The sequence below is a fragment of the Sinohyriopsis cumingii genome, chromosome 2, assembly GCF_028554795.1.
Source record: "Sinohyriopsis cumingii isolate HCF-2022 chromosome 2, ASM2855479v2, whole genome shotgun sequence".
NCBI classification, from domain to species: Eukaryota; Metazoa; Mollusca; class Bivalvia; order Unionida; family Unionidae; genus Sinohyriopsis; species Sinohyriopsis cumingii.
The window spans coordinates 164,210,329-164,231,948 of NC_142962.1; the positions used below are offsets into that span (position 1 = coordinate 164,210,329).

Here is a 21,620-nt window from a genome sequence, read left to right on the forward strand (position 1 = left end):
ATAATACTTGTCTGCAAGAAGAACACCTCAGTACAGCTACATCCATAGACGAACAATCATATCCACTCCAGTTGTAACCAATGACTGACGGCATTTGGCATTAATACCCATTGTTTATACAACCTTGCTAAATTTTTGAACTTAGGGATTGCTTTGAAAACTTAGCTGAATTTTGAGAATATTGGTCTTATCCTTGAAAAGTCCCTGATATTATTGTAAAACTCACTCAGTTTCTCCAGATCTCTTGAATTTATCTGATTGTTACAAAAGAAACAAATGAATAAAATATATTACTTTTTAATTTCAAATTTGTTTTTATTTTGTATTTTTCAAAACTAATTACTAATAAATAGATCAAATGGGAGATAATTGGGTGGATTGAATAACACTCAACATGGTTATTACCAGATGGAGTATCATTCCTTTGCTGTTGTGGCTTGCTAGTTATGTTTTTCATCTTCTACATTTTTGCCTGTATATGCAGTAATAAACAAAGTAATATAGGAAAGAGTTCAATTTCTATAAGAATACTCCTTGAAAACTATTGAAAGTCCCTGTAAAGTCCTTGAAAATCAACTCTTTGTGGGGCTGTACAAGCCATGATTATATACAAAAGCAGACAACTCTACTCTGACTTCCACCTTGGTATGTAGAGTGAGCATTTAGCAGTTGTGTAGCAAAGACAAATGAGGACACACAGCAGATGCCCTTTAAAGCTTGGGAAGACTGGATTACAAGGTAGTAGATTTAATTAAAACTTACTATGATTGGAAAGAATTACCAAAAATATATTGTACTTGAAAAATTGGTTTCACAAGGATATCTGTGATGGTTTCAATACTCAGCAGCTTAAAAAATAAAAGGAGAATGCATATTTGGCCCTTGTATCATTAAGAAACTCTTGTTTTATAACTGCATTATTTCATGGTTACTTGTTAAATGAGATTTCAGTGTTGACTGACAGAAGTTTTAAAATGTTCTTAATTACTCCTTTTCTGCATATCTGAGTGACAGAAAAGACCAAAACCAACAAGTTTTGTGAAATTTAAAAAAAATTACTTTATTTCCCTATAATACAAAGTGAATTGTGAAATTAAAAATTGTTTCTTTTATTTCTCTGGGATACAAAGTGAAAATTTATAAAGAACTTTCAATATTGTGAATTAAAACCCTAAAGTCATAAAAGCTCTGTCACAAGATCAAATGTATAAAATTTCAACTGAATTCCATTGGTATTCCAAAAAGTTCCAATATTTAATGTGTTGATGTGCGTGTAGTCTCAAACATGGTTATGGCCAATGGCCTCAAGTGTGATGATGTGCTGACATTTTTTGATGTATCACAATGATGTTCTTGAATGAAATCACTATAATACCAAATTAATGTTCCAATCTAAGAATATTATTGATATGCATTTGTATTTCCAGAGAATAATAATTTGAGTAAATAATTCCACTCAAATGAAACACAGAACACAAAAATAGGACTGATTCAGCTTCAAGATGTTAAGGCAAGAATGAGTAATTTCTCAAGTAAATAACATTATATAGATAAGACACAAGAATAGAACCAGGATAAGGGTCGAAAGCTCATTTCTAGAACATTCTGTGTTGTCAAAAAGATGAGGTCTATTACTAAAATTATTTTAAAGAACATGGGAAACATCAGACACACCAGGTTTTCCATGGTGGAATACCAGTGACCTAGAGTCAGATTAAGGTAAACATGTTTATCTCCATTGATAATGATCCTGATATTTAATCTTTTGTCACATAATCATTAGCCATGTATTATGTTGTTTACAAAATCAGTGTCCCTACTCAGACACACAGTGAACTGTATTTTGGACATGGTCAGGTACACAATAAAAATGTATATAACATATAATCATTAAGAAAAGCCAACAATAAAATAAATTAAATATATAAAACACCTGCCAAGTTTTGCTTGTATTTAGAAATGCTTACAGTATTTGCTTGACCCTCGGGCAGTTTGTACCCATCCACTTGAGATTTAAAACAAAATTCATCAAGGATTAAAAAAACATACAGAAAAAATTATTAATTTATAATTTTTAATCTGTTTGTCATCAGGAGGTCCCTAACACTGTCACCTTGTTGACATTTAATAAAGTGAGAGTTTTTAGTTAAACAGTGATCCTGCTCACTCACCTTTTCTAGTTCCTGAAAAAGGACATTTTTAGTTGGTCAAAATATGACACACACATAGAAGGTAAAACCTGTGTCTATATCCAGTATTTCCAAAGTCAAGATTTAAGATTTCTTAAAAGTAAAAATATCATACGTAGATGCATTCAGAGGGCTGTAACTCCCAAAATGACATGGTTATCCTGAGCTTAACTGACTAGCCCTTGCAAACATGGACACCGTATTAGTATAGAAACTCCCAGTTGGTCTGAAATTCAAACATCATGACAATGTTGGGGACCCCATGGTAACAGTCAGGTCAGAAATGATAATTGATTAATGAAATTAATAAGTTCTAAAAAAAATTATATCATTGAGACATTTCATTTTTAAATTAGCATGAGTGATAGGGGTACAAACTGCATGAGGTATTTCATTTTTAAAGCATGGATAGTATGGGTACAAACTACATAAAGCATTTCATGTTTAAATCGGTATGGGTGGTAGTGATACAAACTACATAAGGCATTTCATGTTTAAATCAGTATAGGTGGTAGAGGTACAAACTGCATAAAGCAGTTCATGTTTAAATCAGTATGAGTGGTAGTGATACAAACTACATAAGGCATTTCATGTTTAAATCAGTAGGGATACAAACTATCCTGTTGTAGATGAAGATATTATTTCCAATTTAGAGATTTTAATTATGTTTTGCTTTGTTCTCAGGCATTTTCTTAACACATAAGCCATGTTTCATTCAAGTTGATGACTCCAAATTTCAGTGTGTTAGAATCCAGCAGTTAAATTTCATTAGAATTTAAAATGCAGCTTTTATATTAGTAAACCTTGAATTTGAAAAACAGCTTAGAATGGAACAGGGTTAAGGCTTTTGTTCAGATAATTATGAACATCATATTAAACACAATATCTGTCAGTACTGGACAACATTGGGATCTGTATTGAAATTTGATAAACATATAACAAATTTATCTGCATATAAAATTGGGTACTACCTGTCTTGGGGTCTTAACCTGTACAACATGAACTGTTGGGGCAAATCTTGACATAGAGCAGCTGCCTTCTTTAAGAAATAATGATATTTGCATCAGAGAGGCTAAAACATGTGAACAATATTAATTTGTTCTTTTTTAACTATCCAGGTGAAGTGGACAGTTTTGGGAGGTTTTTGAATGAGGTTGTCCAGGAGATAAAGAAGAATGAAGAAGATGGATCAGTTGAGCAAGTTTTCAGCCCAATATTGGACCTCATCAATGACAGATTTCAGAATTTCACCCTGATGCACACTGAGGTTGCTCGATACATTGCAGTACTGGGGTTCTTCAGCACAAATCCTGATTTAGCTGAGGTATGGAAATTGTATTGATGATTTTGGTCTTTGTTTTTTTTATATCCCTATATTTTTTCCATCATGGATATTTGAACCTGTCCTTTCTCCATGACTCACACTAAATAAACAGAAGAGATTATAATTTCCTCCTCCTTTACCTTCAGCCCGTGGGAGGGGTAAAAGGTCATATGCGCAAAAATTACAATTAGATGTAGCCAGAGGATACTTCATGTGTATTGGATTTGGGGTTGAAATGTGTGGAGGTGGGAGTGTGTGGCATATGTGTATTGGATTTGGGGTTGAAATGTGTGGAGACGGGAGTGAGGGGCATATGTGTATTGGATTTATTTGTTAAAATGTGTGGAGGTGTGAGTGTGTGGCATATGTGTATTGGATTTGGGGTTGCAGTGTGTGGAGGTGGGAGTGTGTGGCATATGTGTATTGGATTTGGGGTTGAAATGTGTGGAGGTGGGAGTGTGGGGCATATGTGTATTGAATTTGGGGTTAAAATGTGTGGAGGTGGGAGTGTGGGGCATATGTGTTTTGGATTTGGGGTTGCAATTTGTGGAGGTGGGAGTGTGGGGTATATGTGTATTGGATTTGGGGTTGCAATATGTGGAGGTGGGAGTGTGGGGCATATTTGTATTGAATTTGGGGTTGAAATGTATGGAGGTGGGAGTGTGGATCATATGTGTGTTGGATTTGGAGTTGCAATGTGTGTTGGTGTGAGTGTGGGGCATATGTGTATTGGATTTGGAGTTGCAGTGTGTGGAGGTGGGATTGTGCGGCATACGTGTATTGGATTTGGGGTTGAAATGTGTGGAGGTGGGAGTGTGGGGCATATGTGTATTGAATTTGGGGTTGCAATGTGTGGAGGTGGGAGTGTGGGGCATATGTGTATTGGATTTGGGGTTGAAATGTATGGAGGTGGGAGTGTGGGGCATATGTGTATTGGATTTGGGGTTGCAATTTGTGGAGGTGGGAGTGTGGGGTATATGTGTATTGGATTTGGGGTTGCAATGTGTGGAGGTGGGAGTGTGGGGTGTATTTGTATTGAATTTGGGGTTGAAATGTATGGAAGTGTGAGTGTGGGTCATATGTGTGTTGGATTCGGAGTTGCAATGTGTGTTGGTGTGAGTGTGGGGCATTTGTGTATTGGATTTGAGGTTGCAATGTGTGGAGGTGGGAGTGTGGGGCATATATGTTTTTGATTTAGGGTTGCAATGTGTGAAGGTGGGAGTAATGGGCAGCGATGTGTGTTTTGAGTGAGTGTGGGGCATATGTGTGTTGGATTTGGGGTTGCAATGTGCAGAAGTGGGAGTGGGGGCATGTGTGTATTGGATTTTCGGGTTGCAATGTGTGGAGGTGAGAGTAGGGGGCAGCAATATGTGTTGGTGTGAGTGGGGGGCTTATGTGTATTATATTTGGGGTTGCAATGTTCAGAAGTGGGGGTGGGGGCAAATTATTGATTTTGGGGTTGCAGTGTGTGGAGATGAGAGTGTGGGGCATATCCATTGATATGATTTGGGGTTGCAGTGTTTGGAGGCAGGAGTGTAGGGCATATATAATAAATAGCTTGGAAGTTGGCCATGGCAGTCAGTTATACTGTACCAACTTTAAAAGGGATGGATATATGAATATTAATTTTAATACATTTAATGCTGTTAATCAGGTAAATAAATGGACTGCTTGTCTGTCTGCTCATTTGGGATTGGTAATAACAAGATGATGAAATTGCAGTATTCATATTTCAAGCTCTGACTTCCCAAAGTCTTTCATTGGCTTTACCTAAGGACTGTTTTCAGTATGTTTTTGTAAAATAGCTAAATGTCTTAATTTATTTGCCTTTTCTTCTTCAGTTCTTCGTTAAACACAGCATTCCTTCAGACTGGGGGAGTGGAAAAGCATATGAAAAGACCCTGTTAGGCAGGACACTTAGTTATAGCTGTATTCCAGAATCTGACATGGGACCTTTTAATTTCTTCACTAACCCATCATCAGCTACCAAACAGGAGCATGATATCACAGAGAAAAACATATGGCAGGTAGAGTGAAAGTTCTAAAAAGTACACACATGTATAATGACATCAATCCACTGCTTATATCCTCATTATTGTAATACATTGTGCATGAGAACAAATTTACATCAAGTAGTTATGTGAGGTCAGGGAAATTCCCCAAATTTCAGAAGGCTTATCTCATTAGGCCATTCTCTAAAATACAGAGTAGGGCAGGATTCGGGACATGGCAGGCTTATATTCCCAATGTTAATGTGTTTAAGTATTCTAAGAGAAACATAATTTATTAGAAAAATGTGCTTCTCATATTACTGTGATACTATCTCCAGTTTAACATTTGATGTTTTTCTATCATACTTTCCCATCCACTCTCTAACTTTAAAGCCATTTGATATTATTGGATCAAACATGGTATTCTGGTAAACATCAAATGGTCTGGAACCTGTCATTTCTATATTACTATCATCGCTAGAAGGTATGACTTGTACTGCATTGGTTCTGCTTTTGTCAAAATCAAGGTCACAGTTCATTATTTTACCTTTTCCATCACACTTTTCCTTTTGCTCTATAACTTTGAAGCCATTTGAAAGTAAGGGACAGAACTTTTACTAGAATGTATGTTGTATATAATATTGGGTACCATTCTGCAGGGTCAAGGTCACATCTCAATAATTTTTGATTCCATCACACTTCTTTACACTCTTTAACATTAGATCTGTTTGAGATCAATGGATGCAACTTGGCGTGTTTATATGGCATCATTACCATGTATGTTGCACACCATATTGTCTTCAAGGACTATGTCATTGTGTTAGATGTTGAATTTTTCTATTACACATTTCCTGACACTATAATTTTAAGGTCATTTGAGATGAAGCAGTGGAAATTTATAACTATAACTATCTCTAAGGATATGTTGTATAGGACTTTGGTAATCTGTCTTTAAGGTCAAGGTCACAGGTCAATATTTTAAGCTTCAATCACGTTTGCCCTTCTGCATTTTAACTTGACAGCTGTTTAAGATAAATGGATGAAGCTTGGGATAATTACTGTTGCTAAAAGATGTGTTGTGTTGCTTTTTTGTTTTCTATCCTTAATCAATATTTGTCTGGGTTTTAAAAATATTTCTAATAGTTGTTAGAAGGATGGTACACTTATAGATCTCAATTTTATGGCATCTCTTCAAGATCATTTTCACTATTTTAAATTTATTTTCTGCACTTTTCCTCTAATGCTTTTTAAGATAGGACAGTAAACACTGGTGGCTTCACATGTCTGCCCAAGGTGTTATGTATATCTGCATTGTGTGCTTAATTTTTTGTCATGATTCTAAAAAAGTAAACAAGATTTTTACTTGAATTTGAGTTAATACCAAGGTTTTCCCTCAAGAAATTCTATTGTCTTTGGTAAAGCAAAATTAGTATATATAGGATTTTGGTGAACAGTTATTCATTGCTGTTTGATGTGACTATTTGGGAATCAATGATCTGAGTTTGCTGCTGTGTTCAAAATAATTTAAGAGGAATTTTTATTTAAATTATTCTTTGAAATTACAAAGCGTTCATTGAACTTTTGGACTTTAACACTACTTTTAGATTATCGAGAACTCGTTCAAAGACATTCTGGTTTATATCAGTGTGATACATGAAGACATTCAAGACTCTTGGAATTCATTCAGGACATTTTATACTTATGAACTTGTGGTAGAACACTTAGGATTATATTGGATTTAATTAACAATACTGTGTCATAAATTTTCACTTTGTATTTTAGGGAAATAAATTTGTTTTATTAAACCTGATGGTTTTGCTTTTTCCTGTTACATTGTTTTTTACCATAGAGTTGTAACAAACATCTCAGATTTTCATTATTGTGATATTTTGTAATATTACCATGGTAATTGTTGAATTTGTTTGTTTATTATGACATTCATGGGTGAAACTTTGTCTGGGACAGAAAAGAGAAAAAGAAATGTTTGTCAGTTACAGGAAGACAGATTAAATGGCACAGAATTTGAAATAAATGTGAAACACTTTTGTACATATTGTTTGTTTTTTTTCATTTGTATCAATTATAATATGTAACTGAATTGTTCTCTAGCCCTTGAACAAGACATGTGAGCAGGCCTACTTGCTGATATTTAATCTGCTAAAGGTGAATACTGAACTCAGACACAAAGTTCTGCTGTGGATTGGAAAGTGCATACATGCCAACTCAGGTAACTATTGCACAGTTTTGTTTATCATTCCTTTGTCATCTTTCCACATTTCCAGTACCAGTGTTAGAAGACATAAAACAGATGCTGAATCTATAAATTTTCAAAGGGACTTAATAAAAAATATCAATAAATTGTTTCATTTTTTTATGTAATGCATATCGTACTATTATTTTCAAGTTTTTCTGTCATGTCTTTGCCAAATTTTCTGAACTTTTTCCAGAGATTTATGTTAAGTGACTGCAAAAATACTTGGTTGATAAAGAAGGTGTGCTATGCCATGCATGAAAGGGCTGTATATAATAAAAGGCATTTTCTGTCCCTCATATTTTATGATATATAGTATACCAATGAAGTGTTTGTTTCATTTTTAATACTGAATGTTTTGTGTCCACATGCCACCCGCCAAGAACATGGCATGCTTGATAGAGGTGAAAGAAGTTATTAAAATGTTGTAAAAAAAATTCCATCCATTTCACGTTGATGACCACTCCAGTGGCCTAGTGGTTAGAACATCTGCCTCATATGCAGGAGGTCATGGGTTCGATCCCCAGCCGAGTCATACCAAAGACTTACAGAAATGGTACTAACAGCTGCCTTGCTTGGCGTTCAGCATTAAGAGGTTAGTGTTATGACTGGTTAGCCTGGTGTCAGGATAATGTGACTGGATGGGATATCATGTTACATGTCTGCGGCATGATGCCCCAGTGCTGGACATCATTATAACCTGCCAGATTGCAGACATTGTAGCGATATGACTGAAAAATTGTTAAAGCTATGTTACAAATACTAATCACATCACATTTCACATTGATAGAGCATATGCTTAAATTATTCACTGTGTTTAAGTGTAGTTTTATTTTATTTATGCCATGATGCTGCATAGAAATTTGATTTTGAAAAGGATACAATTGGAATCAACAGTGAATATATCTAATCAATATGCCAACTTAAAAATCATTTAGGTTTCATTGTGAAATTAAAACTGTCATACATCAGTTTGCCTTACAAGTAAAGAGATCAACATGTCATAATGTTTGCCGTACAAGTAAAGAGATTAATATGTCATAATGTTTGCCTTATGAGTAAAGAGATCAACATGTCATAATGTTTGCCTTACAAGTAAAGAGATCAACATGTCATAATGTTTGCCTTACAAGTAAAGAGATTAACTCTTTACCTTCTGCTAACGCATATATGCAACCATACAAATAGCCTTGTAACCCCAGAGATGCATATACAAGCTGCTAATAATACTCTCTCTGTCCCGGCTGGCTCATACACGCGTTTCCGGCCAAGGGTTGGGAAACCCCAGATACGCATATACACGTTTCATATTAAAGCTTTGTATTGGATGAAATTACAAACATCCATTCTCTTTTATAATATTTAGCCAATGAAAATAGTCCTTACATAAAATGATGAACATATTCTATTGAAAACGTATTCTATTGAAAACAAGGTTAGTGGTGACAGTAAAACAAAATGTCAACATGCATGTATTCTGATGACGATTCTGATGGAAGTTTTGAAGGATCTGAAAGTGATGATATTGATTTTAACCAGATTCAAGATGAAGGATTCGACATTAGTACAAGTCCTGTTTCGACACCTGACATTTCAGATTTATCTGAAATGCGAGACAATCAAATCTGGTCGTAACACGTGAGACCAGTAAATGTGGATGACTTTACAGCAGCTTCAGGGCCAGCATTTATTTTAGAAGAAAATGCAAGGGAGATAGATTTCTTTTTACGTGCTTCAGGCAGTATCATAAAAAATTACCAAATCTGCAATAAAATAGTGGACACTGGTGTGCAAAATAGTGGTGAGAAAAGTAATCTAATGTACATTTTAAACACATATATTGAGATATATGTTTTTATTATAAATATGTGAATATAAACATTGATTCCTGTGGATTATATGTACTTGTTGGTGGAAGTGAGTGGCACAAAACATTGGTAAGTGTTTAAAATTTTATTTTTCATTAAATTACATAGTTTGCAAGGGACAAAATTGATCCAGAAAATGTAGACAGCATGTAAATAACTCAAGAAGTTCTCACTCAGGCAGCTATTATGATGCTCTGGGATTCAGCGTACAAACAGCTGCTAGAAGGCAGGCTGCTAATCAGGCTTAGTAGCCAGGGCAGCAAGTACTTGCAGAAGGTAAAGAGTTAATGTCATAAAGTTTGCCTTATGAGTAATGAGATTAAAACTATGTTGGTTTTTTTTTCCCATTGTTTTTATTATGGCTGATAAATTCCTTACTTTCTAAGCCACTCGCACTGCTGCTATGTTATGGGTTTTTAGCTGTTGGAGCTATTGACACTTGTCAATGTTATGGGTATCGTGGCAGATAGATGCTTTACTATCTGAGCTATTGACACTGTTGTCAATGTTATGGGAATTGTGGCAGATGCTTTACTATCTGAGCTATTGACACTGTTGTCAATGTTATAGGAATTGTGGCAAATAGATGCTTCACTGTCTTAGCTGCTTACACTATTTCTGTGTTTATGGGTGTTAAGAAAGAGAAGATCCTTCCTGTCTGAGCCACAAACAAAGCTGGCATGTTATGATTATTAAAGCAGGCAGACTGACTGACTCATATTGTTGTGGCATTATGGGTATTATGAGAGATGCCATATGCCTTACACAGACATGATTTTTCTCTGTTTTAAAGCAGAATTCTGCTTTTCTTCTGACTTGAATCCAATTTTTCTTGATATAGTCCTTTTTTTATCATATCCAATCTGGTTTTTTTAATAATGGTCTGTTCAGAACCATTCTGCAACAACCTTTGTAATGTATTCGTTCCATATATTAGTTAGCTCACGACTCTCTTAAAGAGTATTCTGATTTGTCAAAAGTTTAAATTCATCCAGTGAATCTTTATGTAATGGAAACTGATGGCAATGGAAAGAAGAAGCGTGCTTGCGAAAAAGGCATCCCAAGTTGTTCAGAGAGACAGGAGAAGTTTAGATAAAGATTAAAAGAAATGTATGAAAATGGGAATGGCTGGAGCAAAAGGTCGACAGAAATTTAGTTGGTCAGTTTATAAGAAAACTGAACACTAGAGGATTAGCATTTTGTGACCTCTGCTCTACAGTAATCGTGGTTGGAAGTGTTTGGAATGGCACCTACAAAAGAAGCTGCATACAGAAAAATTGAAGCTCAGAAGGCATCAGGAAAAAGTGCAATTAATTACTGTAAGAAGAAAAATTTATTGCATGAGAGAACAGATGTAGTTCTCTGTCAGAATATGTGCACTGCATGTTGCTAATACAAGTACCAGCTTGAAAGGAGAAAGGCTGTCATTGAGAAGGAAAAGAAACGATTGCACAGGGAGCCAAAAATGTCAGTCAGAAAGAAAGGCTAAAGAAATCTTTGCCAAAGCTGCAAAAAGAGCTTGACTGGCATATCAACAGGTTGTGTCCATTGGAGAAAAAGACAAGTGAATGTATGGGATTATTTGTATATAGTTGATGTACTTGGGTGTTTATTTTACAGATTTGTTATGATAAGAGAGAAGTATACTAGATTTGCTGCAGACATTGAGAAATTGTTATGACTTAATTATGATGCGAACACTGACATGCACATGAAATAACTTAAGCACCAGTAGTATTGGAGAACTGATTCATGTGACAATAAATATTGTAAAATTATTAAAGTTTAACATTTTTGATAAGTTTTTTAGTTTTTCAAATGATTATTTTGTTATATATTATGATCATAAGTTGCACCAGGAGCAGTATTTTCATGATTGTAAAATGCATTTTTGGATCGGGGGGTGCTACCACTCGAGACCCAATTGGGGGAGGACCCCCAAACCCCTCTTTCAAATTTTCAGCTTATTTTGTGGAATACCAAAATCATGTCTGCTTACTGTCAGAGCTACTCACTGTTATGGGTATTAAGGCAGACATAAGTCTTGCTGTCTGAGCTGTTCACACTGTTGCCATGTTATGGTTGTTATGGCAGACAAATGTCTTTATGTCTGAGCTATTCACTGTTGCCATGTTTTGAATATTATGGCAAACAGATGCATTACTGTCTGAGCTACTCACTGTTGTCATGTGATGGTTGTTATGGCAGACAGATGTCTTACTGTCTGAGCTGTTCACACTGTTGCCATGCTATGGTTGTTATGGCAAACAGACACCTTACCTACTCACACTGTTGCCATGTTACGGTTGTTATTGCAGACAAAAGTCTTGTTCTCTGAGCCACTCGCTGTTGTCATGTTATGGTTGTTATGGCAAACAGATACCTTACTGTCTGAGCTACTCACTGTTGTCATGTGATGGTTGTTATGGCAGACAGATGCCTTACTGTCTGAGCTACTCACATCTGTTGACATGTTTGTTATGGCAGACTGATGTCTTACTGTCTGAGCCACTCACTGTTGTCATGTGATGGTTGTTATGGCAGATAGATGCCTTACTGTCTGAGCCACTAACCCTGTTACAGTGTTATGGGCATTATGGCAGAAAGATGCCTACCGCATGAGCCAACATGACCAGGTAAAAGTTAAAAATAATTATAGCTTGATATGGAGGATGTCGTTTATTTCTAAAATTAATATGACAGTATGAACAAAGATCAACTCAGTAGAAGTTTCTGAAATATAGCTTGAGTTTATCGTGACATCTTCAGGATTTATATTTGTCACCATTCTAAAAGCATATACAGAGGTCCGATAACAGAATGTGAGCATGAAATGTTTTATTCATTTATTATATTTTAAACTGCTGTCAGCTAAACATATAGTCTCATCTTTCTTACAGTTATGGCATCGTTTATCTGACAAGATAGCAACATTTGGAGTTCTTAAATAACAAAGTATGACTTGAAATCGAGCTCGTCAGTCCCATTGAAATGTCTGCAGGTGCCTGTCCTTAAGGTCTCATCATGCAAGTCAAGTTAATTTTAAAAATTGAAAGAAAATGGATGAAAAAGAATCATTTCAAATAATATAAATTTATTTCTTTTTCTGTATGTTTCAAATAAAATAATGTTAGGTAGAAGAAAGAAATGGTGAGCAACCAGTGTTCAGTTTCTATACAGGTTGGATACTAGACAACAGCAATTTTATAGTTAATTACAACACATGAATTGCAATGTTTGTCATAGTAAAATTAGTAAATATATTTTTTGCTCCTTCATGATAGTTTCAAAATTAAGTTTGGTCAGAATAAGTATGCAATCTGTATACTTCAATAAGTATACAATCTGTATATTTCAGTGAGTATGCAATCTGTATACTTCAACAAGTATGCAATCTGTATACTTCAGTGAGTATGCAATCTATATGCTTAAATAAGTATGCAATCTGTATACTTCATGTTCTTGGTTAAAGCATGTACAGATATCTAAGTTGGAGCTGAAATTGCTGACTTGATTCATTCTGATATTTACAATGGACCATCCAGTGATCTGTGATCATTTGTGTGTGAACTGGAAATCTGTAAACAAAATTACTCTAAAGTAGTTCATTTTTTTATATTAAAGGAAGCTGTGATTTATTTTTTCATAAAAACAGGGGACATTAAATGGCTCTAATTCATTATAGTACTTTAGTAATAAATCTCTTTGAAACATGATTAGTGTTGAAGTATGTTAAGTTTTTTTATGAAATACATAAAGCATTTTGCACCATTGCAGTGCCTGGAGATTATATTCCTTAACACTTTCTAAATTCTTACTTGTCCAGCAGGACAAAAGACCATAATGTGTTTATGCTCTCTTGTTTTTTTGTCTAGAGAAAGTTACTAATTCTAGCAGACTCACCACTTATCAGACAAGAAAGCAAGTGTACATTTTGGAGCACTGAGGTTGGATTGTTGGATTATTGCATGCTGGTACTTAATGCTATTTACTTTATTTGAATGTAGGTAGAGCCAAGTTATGGGCAGCACATGCTCCGCAGCTGTTCAGTCTGTTCTGTACTGATGGATTTGCCCTCAACCTATGTTATGTGATGCTCAAACTGTGCCAACCATTCTCTGAACCCCTGTCCCCCAAACTCCTGAAAGTCCAGCCCAGCTATTCTTGCATCACAGTCAGTGATGACGAGCAGGCCAGAGAAAGGGGAGTGCATGCTGTAGGTCAGTTCACCGGAATAATTATTTACAACCTTCATTCCATTCATGCATAATCATACTCTTGAAGAATAAATTTGTGTTCTAATATTTTTTCTGCAGCACTGTTACTTTTCTGTGAGGATTATATCCTTGATTTACATAAATATATTTCATTCTGCCAATATGTTAAGTATATGTACAATTGATGGCTCTTATTTGAAATGTTTTGATCTGTAGTATTAGTAGTAATAGCATCCTCAAGTAAGTATCTGTCTTTACTCATCATCTTGTATCCATCATTCACTATTAACCATATAATTCTATTTCATTTTAATAGGACTTTATTGTTTCAAAATAATCACATATAAACTTTGACATTATGTTTGAAACATTGCTATAATGGTTTGTTTAAAACATTTGATGGATGAATGTTGTCAATTTAATATGTGCATCACTAGACAAGTTCGCTTCCTCTTTCTGTCTCACAGGACTGCTGAAGGAAACCTGCCTGGTCCCAAGGGAGGGACTCGAGAAGCTGGCAGAGGAGAATAGCTATAACTTCATCACAGAATGCTTCTTCCTGACACAGCAGTGTTTGAACCTTGGTTTCCACACTGTGCATCGCAAGTTTATGGAGATCCACCAGGAATTGCACCGTATACAACGGCTGTACCATGAGATCAGGGAACAGGTACCCAGCGACGACATGGAGCCCACACGCAGCATCAAGATGCAGATGGAGAAAGGTGGGTGGCTTTTTCAAAACGTAACAGTAAAATAGTGCTTGTAGATTATCCTATTTTAAAGGCTTAACAAGAGCCAGCAGGCCTTAAAATGATATATAATTTTGTTGCATGGAGGTTGACTTGGTGCAAGGTGGTCTCTGCCACTCTAAAGCAAGCCGTTTGACCAACGCCACACTTGACCCTCATGTACTTGTGGGGCATCTGTGACTGGGCCTGTTTAGTAGGTGATGGGGCAGTGCAACAATATAATTTTAATCAACTTAAAATTTACAACTATGCCAGTGAACCTACTACTAGTGTTATCAGTAAACTAGAAATTAATGATATCACCATGCCATCAGCACATGAACTCCTGCGTAAGCAAATACAAGAAATAGCAAGATCTCCAGAGAAATCTTCTGCTCAGCATGCCTGTACAGAATATGGTAGAAACTGCCATTGCTGGAACAGCAAGCATGTGCAAGGTCACATGATGCAGAAATCATGCTTACTACCATTTGAGCTGCCAAACCAGTTTTAGCTATTTTGCCGAACTTATAGTTAAAGTGGCATATGATGCCACTTCATTTCTGGCAATCCACCTGTTCCAGCTGTTCAGCTGTTTCAAGTGAAGCCTGCTGTTCATGGCACTCCTCTGGTTAGCAGTATCCCAACAGTGATTGAGTTTTGCAGTTAGTGTGGGCAGACAAAGCTCTTGGCAGTAGTACAAATTTTTGAATAATGGGGTTAGCACAGGCAGAAAAAAATGTTTATGCAAAGGAAGGGCGTAAGGAAACAGCAAATTTAATATGCATTATTAAATAGAGTGGTGGTTTTATTGATGAGCAGATTTTTTTTTTAATGAAACATAATGTTTGGCTTAATGTGAGCAAGATCTCAGAAATTGTTTGATGACTGGCAAAATCTGCACATATTAGTGAGGTAATATTGACTCTCATTTGATGTTTGAAATTTGTTGTAATGATGATGGACTGCCAGTATTTTTAACCAGCATTACCAAAATAAAAATTCTCAGTGAAACCTCTTCTAGTTGAATTTATTTACTGCAGTGTACATGGTCTCTTGTTTTGCAAAACCATAAAAATACAAATGAATTCATAGTATTGTCACCTGGCATTTATAGCTGCCAACAAAGTCGTTAATATCACAATCTCCCTCTTTTTAAAGTCTCTCTTTTATCTTTCTTTCTTCTAACTGTACAGTTATATAGGCTTTTGTAATTATTATTTTATCTTACCATACAGATCTAACTGTACAATTATATAGGCTTTTGTAATTATTATTTTGTCTTACCATACAGGTCTAACTGTACAATTATATAGGCTTTTGTAATTATTATTTTGTCTTACCATACAGGTCTAACTGTACAATTATACAGGCTTTTGTAATTATTATTTTGTCTTATCATACAGGTCTAACTGTACAATTTTACAGGCTTTTGTAATTATTTTTTTGTTTTACCATACAGATCTAACTGAACAGTTATATAGGCTTTTGTAATTATTATTTTGTCTTACCATACAGGTCTAACTGTACAGTTATTCAGGCTTTTGTAATTATTATTTTGTCTTACCATACAGGCCTAACAGTACAGTTATACAGGCTTTTATAATTATTATTTTGTCTTACCATACAGGTCTAACTGTACAATTATACAGGCTTTTGTAATTATTTTTTTGTTTTACCATACAGATCTAACTGAACAGTTATATAGGCTTTTGTAATTATTATTTTGTCTTACCATACAGGTCTAACTGTACAGTTATTCAGGCTTTTGTAATTATTATTTTGTCTTACCATACAGGCCTAACAGTACAGTTATACAGGCTTTTATAATTATTATTTTGTCTTACCATACAGGTCTAACTGTACAGTTAGTTATACAGGCTTTTGTAATTATTATTTTGTCTTACCATACAGGTCTAACTGTTAGTTATACAGGCTTTTGTAATTATTATTTTGTCTTACCATACAGGTCTAACAGTACAGTTATACAGGCTTTTATAATTATTATTTTGTCTTACCATACAGGTCTAACTGTACAGTTAGTTATACAGGCTTTTGTAATTATTATTTTGTCTTACCATACAGATCTAACTGTTAGTTATACAGGCTTTTGTAATTATTATTTTGTCTTACCATACAGGTCTAACTGTACAGTTATACAGGTTTTTATAATTATTATTTTGTCTTACCATACAGGTCTAACTGTACAGTTATACAGGCTTTTATATAATTATTATTTTGTCTTACCATACAGGTCTAACAGTATATCTAACATTAAAGGCAGCCCTGACAGAGCCCAATTTCCTGGAGCTGAACATGCACTTCCATCTTGCCTCTGCCACCTGGCTGACCCAGATGGCACGTGAGGATAACATCACCAGCTTTGAGCCAATCCAGTTCCCCCTACCAGTACAGGTTCCTCGAACCCTTGCACACATCCCAGAGTTCTTCATGGGGAACCTCACAGACTTCATGCTCTTCCTGCATAGGTTCAAGGAACAGATGTTTGAGGTAAACGTTTTGGAAGCTTCAAGATCTTCTTCAAATACATTACCTGATCATAATACCTTTGATGAACTTCTATTCCCTGGCAAATCTAGCCCCCTCAGATTTGAATATTTTAACTAAAAAGCTTAAAGTTATCTGCCTTCCAAGATGGCGGTGTAACTAGAATTGGTGCCAAATCCTTTGAAATTGTCAGTTCCTTCTTCCACTTGTAGCACTCTTTCTACAGAGAGGCCGCACAATCCACATATAAGCATTTTGGAAGTTTCTGCCTTAAACCAGTTTAGAGGAGTGTTTTCTTCAAAGGGAAATATATGGAAGGTGATGACTAATGGGATGTGGAGCCATTCCCTCCCATCTGCTGGGGTGGTCTAGTCATCCCTGGTCCCTGACCATTTTCATTAATATGGTAACTCATCAGAACGAAAAGATCTGATTGATTCATTGGATCAGCTAATCAATATTTTATGTCAGTGAGAGGTTTATATACCCATAGCTGCTGGTGCAGCCAGTAGAGCTGTATGTCTGGTCATGAGACAGATATTTCTATTGTCAGGACTGATTATTATTGCAGCCAGTATGTATTGTTGCAAGCTCAATTGATGCAGCTGTTTCAAATGATACAATTGTTATGCAGTAAGGATTTGGCTAAAAAAAATTGTTAAAAACCATAATCACAGTTTCAAGGTTATATGGTTAAATAGGGTTATAAACGACCACATTACTAAATTACTCTTTAAATTTTATTATGAAATTATAAATGCTCTGTTATCTGTTTTTGTGTGTGTAGTAAAACGAAGTTAGATTTTGTAATGCTAAACATAAAACTGCCAGACTGTTATACAAGTTAGTAAATGATACCATTGTTGATGACCTTTCAGACAAGGTTTTTAAGAACATTAATAAAAATGATTCCATTGTTGATGACATTTCAGACAAGGTTTTTAAGAACATTAATAAAAATGATACCATTGTTGGTGACCTTTCAGACAAGGTTTTTAAGAACATTAATAAAAATGATACCATTGTTGATGACCTTTCAGACAAGGTTTTTAAGAATATTAATAAAAATGATACAGACAAGGTTTTTAAGAACATTAATAAAAATGATTCCATTGTTGATGACCTTTCAGACAAGGTTTTTAAGAATATTAATAAAAATGATACAGACAAGGTTTTTAAGAATATTAATAAAAATGATTCCATTGTTGATGACCTTTCAGACAAGGTTTTTAAGAACATTAATAAAAATGATTCCATTGTTGATGACCTTTCAGACAAGGTTTTTAAGAATATTAATAAAAATGATACAGACAAGGTTTTTAAGAATATTAATAAAAATGATTCCATTGTTGATGACCTTTCAGACAAGGTTTTTAAGAACATTAATAAAAATGATACCATTGTTGATGACCTTTCAGACAAGGTTTTTAAGAATATTAATAAAAATGATTCCATTGTTGATGACTTTTCAGACAAGGTTTTTAAGAATATTAATAAAAATGATATGACAAGGTTTTTAAAAACATTAATAAAAATGATTCCATTGTTGATGACCTTTCAGACAAGGTTTTTAAGAACATTAATAAAAATGATTCCATTGTTGATGACCTTTGAGACAAGGTTTTTAAGAATATTAATAAAAATGATTCCATTGTTGATGACTTTTCAGACAAGGTTTTTAAGAATATTAATAAAAATGATACAGACAAGGTTTTTAAGAACATTAATAAAAATGATTCCATTGTTGATGACTTTTCAGACAAGGTTTTTAAGAATATTAATAAAAATGATACAGACAAGGTTTTTAAGAACATTAATAAAAATGATACAGACAAGGTTTTTAAGAACATTAATAAAAATGATTCCATTGTTGATGACCTTTCAGACAAGGTTTTTAAGAACATTAATAAAAATGATTCCATTGTTGATGACCTTTCAGACAAGGTTTTTAAGAATATTAATAAAAATGATTCCATTGTTGATGACCTTTCAGCACATATTCAGTTGAATTTGTTAAGATTCAAACATTCAAAGTGTTGGGGCTATTTTATGGACTTACTTTACTTTGTCCTTTAGAAAGTAACATGACCCTCAATTCCAAATTCTTCCTTTAGACGGTAGACACATTTTTTTTTTATAGAGTTGGAATTGCATTGCATAATAAGAAACATCAGCTAGTTGGAGCATTAATATAACAATTTCCTTTAATAATTAGACTTAATAATTATACATTTTTTCCTTGTTAAAAAAAATATGCTTATTTGCTAAAACTGCACACCCTTCCTCCACGTATAATTTATATTTCCATGCAGGAAAATCATTTTACATGATGGGAATTTACTCTCATAGTAGTATTAAAATACATATATGTAATAGCTGGCCAATACACACTTTAAGATACTCTCCTCCCTACAGTTTATAATTTCTGTTCAAAATTCAGTGTAATGAAGTCAGTTGACATGAGTAGAATATACAATACATTTACATGCAGTGTTAAATACACTGTTTAAAATAATTTCTGGCCATTACATATCCTCAAGGTACCATTTACATGCAGGCTGATTTTAAATATACAAGGACAAGATGTTGCAAACGTGTGTGATTTTATATTTTTAAGTAGCTTTAACAGTTTTTCAGTCATATTACTACGATGTCTGCAGTGTGACAGTTTATAGTGATGTCTAGCACTGGGGCATCATGCCACAGACATGTAGCATGATGTCCAACCCAGTCACATTGTCCTGACACTGGGCCAACCAATCTAACACTAACCTCTTATTGCTGAGCGGATGCAAACGTACAAAAGCACACATATATGATAAGTGTTAATTCATTGCAAGCATATCACTTCAAAATGTGTAATCCAAAGATAATAAAATCCATCTAAAATCACATAGAAGTGACACAAGCCAGCATTAAGGGCAATTGAATGCTACAGCAGGTATACAAGACTATTACTATATTATCCTTGGAGTTACATCCCTGAATGTGGCCATCAGGTCAAAAAGTATCGCACCATTTGGTTAAATTTGTGTAGTATAACCATTGACTATGTTCATTTCATAGATGAAATATTATATGGTTCCTTGCTTCCTTTCTTCCTATACCCTCATTGCCCCAGGCTTACGTCATATTTGGGACAATGTGGTCAAGTAGTGGGATATTTTTTTGATTAATTTTAACAGACATGTATCTATTATAAGTGCCTATGCACCCACCATGACCAAGCCAGATGAGGTTGGGACTCATGGGATTATGCCTTTCGGTATATAAACAGCTGTTCTGGATGTGGGTTTTTTTGTTTGTTTTTTTAAACACAGTTCTTGTTCCCAAGTAATTTATTGTGTGTCCTTATGTAACTGTTTGAAGAAGGTACAACATTGAAATGTGTAGACAACATGATTACTGAAGGGACCATATGGTATCAGCTTCATAAGGCCTCCTATAAATAAACTAAATTTGGTATCATTGGTACTTTGTCCTTATTGTTGTTGGCATTGGGTCTTCGTTAAGTTTCTTGCATGTTTCTCCATTTCTTTGATAATGTATTTACAGTCATGACAGTTAATAAGTGTATTCATTGTCGAGGATGCTTCATATCACCTGCAAAAGGAGCTCACAGTGACCTATTTTTAACTAGTAATTGTTACTTATTTGCATTTAGGTCATTTTGTCTGATACTGTTGCATGCAGTCATGAAACTTGATGGGTGCATTTATCTTCTGAGATACTTCTCAGGCAAAACTAGATCATGGTGAGCTACTTTTCTTGTTCCACTGATATTGCAAGTTTGGTGGTTTATGCCACAACAGGGCTTTCAAGATATAGCATTCTGTTTAATTCATTTTGTACTTGAAGCAGAAAATAAGCATGGTATAGAGTGTTATTCTTTTCTCAGATGGTAGGAGACAAGGTAGAACACCTGATGACATTGATCCTGGTGTACATGGGAAGTCCTGACCGCATGCTGAACCCACACCTCCGTGCTGAGTTGGCTGAAACCCTGGCTGCCATTATGCCACCTGACCCCAGCCAGATGCCAGCAGGCCACAGTGGAATACTTTCCAAGTTAGTACAAACTGTAAATGTACATCCTTGTTCTAGTTTGGTGGAATGTAACTGCCAAGATGTACTTTTGGAACCTGAAGTTGAAATATCGACTCAGAAATTATAATCTTTGAAAATCCTTGCCTTCGCCCAGTTAAGATGGAAATTGTGTATTTCATAAACCATGACAACATTTGTTTTTGAAATCATGCCAGATCACAGAAAAGACAATGGCAGGCCCTACTGCTTATGTCATGACAATGTTACAACATGTTACAGACTTTGCGTTTAGTGATGTCTCACTGTCAAGGTCAGTCATTTAAGGTTTAAATTTGAAGCCAGTTTCTATAAATATAGAATGATCATCATCACAGAATTTTGATAAATAATTATACAAGTAATAAGAGAATTAAGAGTACACAGGAGACCAGTCCATATTTATCAGTTATTATAATACTCTCATACACAGTGTCTTTATCTTTATAAAATTATTC

The 21,620-nt window shown here is 34.9% G+C and overlaps 1 protein-coding gene across 2 annotated transcripts in view; it reads left to right on the plus strand.

Annotated features, from left to right (window-relative positions):
- Positions 1-21,620, plus strand: part of LOC149806239 (ubiquitin conjugation factor E4 A-like) — a 79,165-nt gene that overhangs the window by 27,282 nt on the left and 30,263 nt on the right. For both annotated transcript variants that reach the window (XM_089951185.1, XM_089951186.1), the window contains 7 exons: positions 3,308-3,513; positions 5,355-5,540; positions 7,614-7,731; positions 13,631-13,843; positions 14,308-14,565; positions 16,826-17,082; positions 20,978-21,147. In XM_089951185.1, the coding sequence (XP_089807311.1) occupies positions 3,308-3,513; positions 5,355-5,540; positions 7,614-7,731; positions 13,631-13,843; positions 14,308-14,565; positions 16,826-17,082; positions 20,978-21,147 (1,408 nt within the window). The remainder of the gene's footprint in view (positions 1-3,307; positions 3,514-5,354; positions 5,541-7,613; positions 7,732-13,630; positions 13,844-14,307; positions 14,566-16,825; positions 17,083-20,977; positions 21,148-21,620) is intronic.